Source organism: Papaver somniferum, chromosome 1, assembly GCF_003573695.1.
Source record: "Papaver somniferum cultivar HN1 chromosome 1, ASM357369v1, whole genome shotgun sequence".
In the NCBI taxonomy this organism is placed as follows: Eukaryota; Viridiplantae; Streptophyta; class Magnoliopsida; order Ranunculales; family Papaveraceae; genus Papaver; species Papaver somniferum.
Window position 1 is genome coordinate 191,747,738 of NC_039358.1, and position 10,554 is coordinate 191,758,291.

A 10,554-nucleotide genomic window follows, 5' to 3' on the forward strand; every position below is an offset into this window, starting at 1 on the left:
ATCAAAGTTGTCCATTTATGGTCTTTTGTGGAAATGCTTCAAACGAGATTAGCTCATTGGGTGGGTAAGTTTCCGAACTTTAAAGCTAGAGTTACTTTGATAAAATTTGTGTTGTCAAGTATACCCATTTATAATATGTTCATCTATAAATGGCCCAGAAAAGTAACTGATGCTTGTGAAAAAATTATTAGAAATTTCCTTTGGAGTGGAAATGCTGAAGATAGAAAATATATTGCATTGGATTGGGTTAAAGTTTGTGTACCTCTAGAGGAAGGTGGCCTGGGTATCAGAAAATTAGAAGATGTTAGCAAAGCTCTCCTTATGAAACTTCTTTGGAGAATCCTTAGTTCTAATGAAGACTGGGCTTTATTCTTTCTAGCTAACTATAAAGACTCCAATGGAAAATAGATTACTTATTATAGAAAATCTTCAATATGGCCTGGAATTAAATGGATATTGCAAGACTTTTATGATAATGTCAGGTGGATAGTTGGGAATTTTCTGTTTCAAGTGCAATTAATATCATAAGAAAGAAACAACCTAAGCTGAGATGATATAAAAAAATATGGAAGTCTTGTGTTCATCCATCTACAACAGAAAATGTTTGGAAGATAACAAGAAAAGCCTGTAATACAGATGAGAATGTGAAAAAAAAAAAGTTTTAAACTTGCTTCCAGATATTACTTGTGCAAAAAAGATCAAGACTCAATGCACCACATCCTATGGGACTGTGATTATGGCCAAATAATGTGGAAATGGATTGGTGGGGTCTTTGCTTTTAAAAATCCCAAATCTTTTGATGATATTATAAATTCTTGCAAGATGAAAAGTCCAGTAATACAGGAAATTTGGTATATAGCTGCTTTCAACATCATGGTAGACATATGGTTTACTAGAAACAAAGTTTATTTTGAAAATATAACTCCCAATAGTACAGCTGCAAAGAAGAGAATATCCTCAATGATACATGATAGTGAACCAAGACTCAAGGGGTGTATATATAACTCCTCTTATGATTTACAGGTCCTTAAATACTTTAGTATGAAATGCAGGAAGGTTAAGAACTATAAAGCTATTGAGTGTACATTCTAACTGCCTGATCCTGACAATACTCTACTTTGTTGTGATGGTGCTTCAAGAGGGAACCCTGGAAGTGCAGGCTATGGTTTTATTGCCAGAAATAGTGAAGGGATTTTCTTGTCAGCAGAAATAGTGAAGGGGTTTTCTTGTCGTTTTCAATTTTTGTTCGATCATCTCCTGGTGATTCGAGATGGGGGATCAACATGATACTTCCCAACCTAAGCCGGTTACGTATGCTGAAAAGTTACTAGGAAAAAAAACGTTACCTTCAACATATGTGGATCTGAGTTCGTTACCTAACCCTACTGTTAAAGATGGGAAACCAGTTGTGGTGATTCCAGATGAATACTATGAAGAAGGAAAAGAGGTTTGGAGATTCAGTCTCATTGGAAGACTTGATTTTAAGGATTTAAATTTTACTGACGTGAAGAAAAACTTGGAGGAACAATGGCAGCTCGGTGATAATCGAGTTCAGTTCATCCCTATGGTAAGAGGTTTTTTTATTATCAAGTTGAAATCCCAAGAAGATAAAAACAAGATCTTTGATGGTGAAGCCTGTGGATCATCAGAAGCTTAACCTTTTGGAATGGTATCCTAGTTTTGATCTGCAAAAACAGAAAACTTCTCATGCTACCGTGTGGGTGAAGTTTCCTGGATTACCAATGGAGTTTTGGCTGGAAAAAACGTTGTTGGCTATGGCAAAAACCCTAGTAACTCCTATTGTGGTGGATAAGCGCACGCTAGCTCATGAATATGGGTATTACGCATCAGTCCTGATTGATATTAATTTTGCAGAGCTTAATACTGAAGCTATTCATGTAACAGTTAGAGGGTTGGATTTTTGGCAAGCTATTGATATCCATAAAAGGCCTAAGTATTGCTCTCATTGCAAAATCATTGGTCATAATGATGGGGGATGCAGGAAGAAGCTAAATAATGCTAACAAATAGGTTGGTAATGCTCGTAATGGTAGAAGTGAGAATCAGCAGATGCGAATAGGTGATAAGAACAATTCTGTTGATGCTAACGCTGGCCAAGATTGGCAGGTAGCTCAACGTAAGAAAGGCAAGACTGCGCCAGTTATCCCTGTAGTTCCTGAAGTTGTTACGAGCAATGTGAATGAAGCTGTTACCTGGAGTATGTTGCTCAGTTGGTGAAAACTAAGCAGTTGGAGGATATTATTGCACAGTCCAAAGATGCTATTGAAGATGCATCTGTTGAATTGGCGAGAACTAAACAGAGTGCACATTCAAATTCAGTTTTAGTTCAAAGTGGTCTAGTGGGTGAAACTAGAACACTTCTAACTAAGTCAGGTACGGTTGGAAGTAGTATTCCTAATCCTGATAGGACAATTACTGCAACTCCAACTCCTCTTTGTGACGCCTTATTAGCTGACCAGGTTTTATCAAAAAATAAATTTGATGTTCTCAATTTTGCTACTACTGGTGCGGATGGTGATACAACTGTTGTGTGGAAGAATCAGGGTCTCTACATGACATGGCAATGAATAGAATGCTTTTATTACAAAAGCAATACAAAACTAATCCTAAAAGGAATGGGAATCCGTCTGCTAGGGACTCTCAGTCTCATACGAACACAGAAGTTGAAGACATAGTTCCGGGAAACCGAGTTTCAAAAGGTAGTTTGAAGCCTGGTGAATATTCAAAGCTGAATACTAAACCCTTCAAACCTGGTTATTAATGCGTGTCATGTATTGGAATATCAATGGTGTTGCATGGTTCAATGCCCAATGCAAGTTGAAGGAGTTGATTAAGGATTTTAAGCCTGAAGTTTTTTGTATTGCCGAGCCTAAGGTTCATTGTACTTTGCGTTTCATGCAAAAGCTTCATGTAGATGGTTACAAAAAAGAGGTTATTCATAATTCTGAAGGGTCTTCTAAAGGTAATATTTGGATTTTTTGGTCCAATGATATGACTACTCCGGTGGTTGTTAACTCTAGTAGACAAGCTATTACAATTCAGTAAGAAGGTGTGTATATTTCTTTTGTTCATGCAAGCTGCTTTCAAGTTACTAGAAGAAGGTTATGGCATCAACTTTCTTCTTTTGATAATAATGCTCCATGGTTAGTTATGGGAGATTTTAATTGTGTTCTGCGCAATGATGATAAAAGAGGTGGTCGTGAGACAAGAACTTTAGTCATTAATGATTTTAGTGATTGGATGGATGAAAACTACCTGTTTGAGGCTGATTCTTTGGGTTCTAAGTATACTTGGGCGAACAGTCAATCGAGTGTGCGTAGAATTCTTTGTAAACTGGATCGTGCTATAATTAATGAAGCTTGATTAGCAAAGTTTGAGAATTGGTGGTGTAAATCTCTTCCAAGAGAAGTTTTCGACCATTCCACTCTTGTTGGTTTTCCTTTTGCTCACTCTAGGCCTAAGCGTGCTCCCTTTCGAATTCAAAAGATGTGGTTTACACATCCTGATTTCATGCGCATGGTGATGGATAGTTGGAATGAGCCGGTGATTGGATCTCCTACTTATATTTTCCCTTACAAACTGAAAAAGGCTTAAGGCTGCTATTAAGGACTGGAATTTGAGGGTTTTTGGTAATGTTAATGCTCGTTTAAAGTAAGCAAAATTGAGAATGGAAGTTTCTCTTCGTGTGTCAGATGAGGACCCGGCAGATGAAACTAAGATGAATTCTGTGAAGGAGGCGTCAGTTTCTCTTGATAATGTTCGTATGCAACATGCTATTATGTTGAAACAGAAGTCAAGGAACAAGTGGTTGATTGAGGGTGCGAGTAATACTGCTTTTTTCCATGCAAACATTCAAACTCGTATGAGTAGTAATGTGATATCTGAATTAGTTGATGAAAATGGTAATACTATTACGGATTATGCGCAGATTAGAGACTATACGGTTCAATTTTTTGAAGCTAAATTCAAAGGGGTGGAGCAACCTATTGATGATAGTTTTTTTCATTATGATCATGAGAGCATTTCTATGGAGGAGGGTGTGATGATGGATGCGGTTCCTTCTTTGGAGGAAATTAAAATCGTTGTTTTTGATTTGGGTGTTGATAGTGCGCCAGGCCCAAATGGGTTTTCTGGATGTTTTTACAGGCATTGTTGGTATGTGATTACTTATTGCTGGCAAAATAAGCTTATTCCTCAGGGGTATAATTCGAGTCTTTTGATTCTTCTGGCTAAGGTAAGAGGTGCTAACACGCTACGTAATTTTAGTCCCATTGGTCTTAGTAATTTTTTCTTTAAAATTTTTACTAAGATTCTTGCTACAAGGCTTGGTGGTGTTCTTGATAGACTTGTTTAGGAAGAACAAGTTGCTTTCATGAAGGGTAGAAACATTCGTGAAAATGTTAGCGTAGCCTCTGAAATGGTGAATGAGTTTAAAAGCAAGCGGAAACATGGTAACGTTGGTCTCAAGTTAGATATTTCCCAGGCTTTTGATACGGTTAGATGGTCTTTTGTCTTGGAGGTGTTTCGTAAATATGGTTTTTTGGAAAATTGGTGTTCTTGGATTTTGACTATTCTCAGTTCGGCTCACATTTCAGTTCTTCTAAATGGCAGTCCTGAAGGCTTTTTTAGTATCAATAGAGGACTTCTCCAAGGCGATCCTTTGTCTCTTATTTTTCTGCTGATAAAAGATTTTCTTAATAGAAACCTCACCAAACTTTTTCTCAGCAAGAGTATGACTCCTATGCTGTCGAAAAACGGTATTTCTCCTACTCATCTGTTTTTCACTGATGACATTATGATTTTTTGCAAGGGCAATATGAAGAGTTTGCATAGCTTACTTGATTTACTTGGTAAATATCAAACTTCTTCTGGTAAGACGGTTTGTCGTCAAAAGAGTAAGGTGTATTATGGTGGAAGTTCTTTGAGCCGGTGTAGAACTATTACGGATTTATTGGGTATGGAGGTATCAACTTTTCCGGATAGGTACTTGGGGGTTCAAATTATGCCAGGTGCTGTCAAGTATCGTCATATTTGTAATGTGATTGATAAAATTAAGAACCAACTCTCGGTTTGGAAGGGGAAATTTCTTTCTTTTCAAAATCGGGTGGTTCTTATTAATTCGGTGATTGCTAGCTACTCTATTCACAACATGGTTGTATGTAAATGGCCTCGTAAATTTATTGATCAATGTGAAAGAGTTATTCGTAATTTTCTTTGGTCAGGGGACGCTGAAGTTTGTCGTAAAGTTGTTGTTGCTTATGATAAGGTTTGTTTCCGGGTGAGGGAAGGTGGCTTAGGCATTACCAAGCTTGTTGTTACAAATAAGGCTCTTCTTATGAAGTTGTGGTGGAATATTAAGACTTCTACGAAGAAATGGGCTCTTTTTCTTTATGCTAAATACACCAATAGGATGGATAGAATTAAGGAGTATGGGGTGAATTCTTCCATTCTGCCGGGTATCAAACAGGTCTATAGAGAGGTGGAAGAAAATACTAAGGTATTGATTGGAGATGGGCGATCTACATCTCTTTATTTTGATATTTGGTATGGTTATTCTAGCATTGCTGATATCATTGGTGAGGAGGGGTTGGACAGCACTATTAAGGTTTGCTCTCTACTTATCAATAATGAATGGGTTATACCTGATGTGCATATGCATAATATGTTGTGTGTTGGAGTTAATATTGCTGATTTACCAAGTCCTTTGGGTGGTGATGATTGCCGTGTTTGGATGCCTGATTTAAAGGGTATTTTTTCGGTGAGTTCAGCTAAGCATTTGATTCCTAAGAAATATGCTCAAGATGATATTTATGCTCTTTTGTGGAGAAAGGTGGTTCATCCGAACCTGGCTGCTCAGAATTGGAAGCTTGAGCATGGTGCTTGTGCAACTCTGGACAAGATTCAAAGCAGGTTCAAAATCAGCCTAGTGAACAAATGCTACATGTGTAGATCGGAGGAGGAATCAATTGAGCACATCTTGTGGACGTGTGATTTTTCTACTCGGGTTTGGGGCTGGATTTCTGGCATTTTTAACTTAACTCCTCATTTCAATCTTATTGTTTCTTATAAGGTTGCCAAGGGAAGAAGACGGATTATAAAAGACTTATGGTTGATTGCAAATTTGATAGTAAGAGCTGAAATGTGGTTAACTCGAAACAAAATTGTGTATGACAAGAAAACCGCAAACTCGAACTTGTTCAAGCAGCGTGTCTTTTATCTTGTCCATGAGCATTCTGTTCGTATTAAGAGTTTCATGCATAATACGGTAGCTGATTTGAGCATTCTAAACTTCTTTAGAGTGCGGCACAGGGTGGTGAAGTTTATTGAGCCAAAGGAGTGTTTCTGGTAGCCTCCACCAAGGAATTGTTTGCTTCTTTATTGTGACGGCGCTGCAAAAGATAACCCGGGGCGTGCTGGTGATGGTGTGGTTGTTAAGGATGCTGATTGTAACGTGGATGGAGCTATGAGTATTGGCCTTAGAATTACTAATAATTTCATGGCTGAATTGTGTGCTATTTTGGTTGGATTGGAATGGGCTGTTAAATGAGGGGTGCGACACATTCAGGTGCGTTCTAATTCAATAAGTGATGTCATGTCTTTCAAGAGTTCAAATGTTCCTTGGCAGATTAGACAAAGGTGGATCCAAGTTCAGAATTCTTATGATTCAATTTCATTTGATCATACTTATCGTGAGACAAACTTTTCTGCAGATGATATGGCTAAAAGAGGTTGTCTTTTGACGAATGGTGAAGGTTTAAATTATGATGAAAGGCCTTTTTTCCTTTCATCTATAGAATTTCCTAATGTATCTTACTTTCGATTCAAGTAGCTTATGAGTTTTTTGGGGTCTCTTGACCTCTTTTTCTTGTAAACTCTTTGTACATATGGCTATTTATTAATACAATTTTGGACTTACCATAAAAAAGAAAGTGGAGCTCTTGGTGTTTCAAAAAAATTTGTTGCTGAAGTTTTGGGAACCATAAATGCATTAGAATGGGCAGTTTCTGAGCACAAGAATAAGGTAACAATCAATTCTGATTCTAAAGCAGCAATAACAGCCTTTACTAAAAATAAAATCCCTTGGTTCATATGGAGTAGATGGAGATATGTGTGCAGCAAATTGAATCCAATACACTTCAATCATGTCTTCAGGGAGGTAAATTTTTCTGCAGATTTCTTTGCAAAAAAAGGTGTTCATTTGGCTAAAGGTCAAAAACTGAAATTCACAGAGAGACCCCTTTCTATGCACAGGATGGAATTCCCTGACATTATCTACAGTACCACAGATTTCAGTGATGGGCTAGATGGGCTCACTATTTACATAATTGAGAGATGGGCTGAGTAGTTCCTTAGATTTTCTTTTTTCCCTTTTCAGTTCGGACATGTTGTCCCCTTTCTGTTTTTCTTTTATTGACTTTTGTAACTCATTATTATTTAATCAATAAAAGTTAATTTTTGGTAAAAAAATAAATAAATAAAGCAATCAATGTTAGCTTGGTAACAAAGCATTCAATATTCACCGTTAGATGAAAACCTGATTAGATTCAAGCTAATATCTTTCAACCGTTAGACCGAAAACTAGCTTGTTACACACAAATGAAATGCACGTTTCTAGGCTTGTGTAACCGTATCCAAACTTGTACATTTGTTGGTTCAACAATAGTCAACCAAATGGTTAGCCATATGATCACTTTCATATCAACCATATTCTTCTTCACCATAACTAGTTCAAGTGACTCAAATGAACTAGTTAGAGAGTTGTTCAATTGCAAGGAAATCTTATGTAACTACACAAGACACAATTGAAGAAAAAAAGATTTGATTCACTCGAATCGGTTCATGAACTATATAGCCACGGTTTGCAATTTGCATTCCTTAGTTTATATAAGAATAAGTTCACAAACATCGTTTTTAGATATAACCTAATCAAGTTCACGGACTGGGTTCGCGGACTTAAGTTCCCGGACGGAGTTCACAAACTCCAGCAGAATTTCTTGGGACGAGAACTTCCGCCAGTTCGTAGACTGAGTTCGCGGACTTGGCTCACGCCACCATACCGGTTCTCTTGATCAACAAAGTTCGCAAACTTCGGTTCAAGGAATAAGGACTTATACATATATGTTTCCACAACAATGGTTATATAATCTAAACTCTCATTTTAGTCATTGAAACATTCTTAGAGGACGTTGATATTCTATAGTTGTTGTTCACAAACTATTTTCGTCAAAGTAAGCAATTTTCAAAGTGAGTGAAACTTGTCATGACTTTCGTCACTAGGTAAAGATGAACTTGGCTAAAGAGAAAGCTTACTAACACATATTTCGAGAAATAGATAAGCGAGATAAACTCGGCTCGAAATAGCAAATGTGTATAATCTAAGTCTATATAGCAAAACGACTTTTGTCTCAAGATAGGAGATAAATAGACTTTTGAGTGATAGATAAGTTCAAGTCTCCACATACCTTTTAGTCGATGAAAATCCACCGGTTCCTTGAGTAGTCCTTCATCTCGTATGATGTTGTCGTGGAGTTCTTGAGCTCAACTATACTTTCTATCCTAGTCCGAGACCTTAGCTATAGTAGACTAGAAATCAAGACTTATAGTTTTGATCACTAACATTGACAAACATGCTTGAGATAGCAACTCATGCGAGTTCGACCGAGCAATGCTCTAACAGTATTCCTTAATACTATGTCTATCTAGAGTTCAAATATGCTTCGCAGTTTTGTTTTCAATATGCACGACTTGAAAGATACGTTAGGGAATGAAACAGTTCAAGTCAAATATCACTAACCTCAAGTGGAAGGATGATTGTTGTCGTTGTAGCTCCTTGCTTCTTCACGTCTTCAAGACTTCGCAATACTTGTAATGTCTCATATCTTAATACTTTCAAGCTAACCTATACGAAGTTGACTCTAGTACATAATCAAGCGAATCTTAACATGAGTTTTGATTCACTAAAATATGACAACCAAACTTGACATACCAACGCTTGGCGGGTTCAACCGATCCATGCTCGAACAATCTCCCTCTTTGTCAATTTTAGTGACAAAACTCTTACATCATATGGATAAACAAATTACAAGAATCCATTACACATACGCTTGATTCCGGAATTCAACAGCACAATAAACTACTTACATTCAATCCTTGAAAATGTCGGTGTTGACATTATAATAACAAAGCTAATACTCCCCCTAAGGAAGATAGGTAGATATTCAATCCGCACATCTTTGTTATACCAATTTATATTACATGTTACTCCCCCTTAGTCCGTTCTTTCACTCTTTCGTTAGATAAACGTTCAAGCACCAATGTTCTTTTCCTTAGCGATACCAATCAATGCCAGTATCACTTGTTTACTCCATATATTTCTCCCCATTTTTGTCACAAATGAAAAAGAAACTAAAAAAATAAAGGACAACACGAAAAGAATCTTACAAATCTCAAAATAGACTTGCAACCTGTAAAGTTAGGCACGAGGGTTCCACACATCATGTTCTGATAACCAATATCAAAATCGAAACTACAAGTAGTTTTATTTTGATATGTTACCAAGGAAACAATTGTCCGAAACAATTTTTCCAATTTAGTTTAGCAAAACAAAAATCAGCTAAGCACCTTAGTCTCTTTGCTAAACCGATTGTACAAAAACAATCGCTTAATTTGATAAGACCAAAATAAAGATAACTCTATTTTTCTCATCAGGTTCTAATTATCCATAAACTTAGACCTTTCAATTTTAAACAAGACAAGTACTAGGTTAGTTAACTAGCATTTCTTGTTAAGGCATTCGATTAGACTTGAATAACTGAAACCTCACTTCGATAAGTCTAACTAAGATCAGAATTAACTTAGTTTCTCTTACCCGGAATCGAATTAGACTAGACAACTCATCCTGTACACCTTTTATTTCGTTAATCCATAAATAATTCATAAAAACCAACATAAATCAACTTGCGTAATTATTCACCTCAACCGGAAGCAATTGAAACAACATAGACATTATAAGCACCGCAATTGCACCGAACTTTTGTAAGCCTAAACAACCACACAATAAAGCAAGATAAAAATAGTTTTTCTTAACCAGGACCAATTGAATCACACACATCCACACACACATCATCGAATAAACATCAATTGAACCGATTTTTTTTTAAGCAAAAGCAATAAATATATATAATATAAACTCAGGCTTTTCTTAAAAAGGAAAACAATTAACTAACAAGATTGTTACCTCAAATTTCGCATCCACTTCTCCAATATGTTTGCATCTTCGTCCAGGGAGAATTGATATCGAAATATCATCATGTTGTCATCCTTATGCAAAAACAAAAGAATAACAACAACCAACCTTTACTAGAGAAAGGTTGAAAATCGGTTTTAACAATTGCAAGCAAAAGTTGAAAAACGTCGAAATACATATGCTTTTATGCTAAACCAAAGCCGATCCAACATATTGTGACTTTTTCACATATTGTTTCTACCAGAACCCCTCATGAGTCTTTGATAAAGCCTACCAACAAGGGATATA

General features: G+C 36.6%; 1 protein-coding gene across 1 annotated transcript; it reads left to right on the forward strand.

Moving 5' to 3' along the window:
• Window positions 1–3,687: 3,687 nt before the first annotated feature.
• Window positions 3,688–7,365, forward strand: LOC113356176. Its single transcript, XM_026599229.1, has 5 exons — window positions 3,688–4,254; window positions 4,375–6,285; window positions 6,370–6,558; window positions 6,646–6,772; window positions 6,947–7,365. The coding sequence occupies exons 1-5, from the start codon at window positions 3,688–3,690 to the stop codon at window positions 7,363–7,365; spliced, it is 3,213 nt and encodes a 1,070-aa protein (XP_026455014.1).
• Window positions 7,366–10,554: the final 3,189 nt, after the last annotated feature.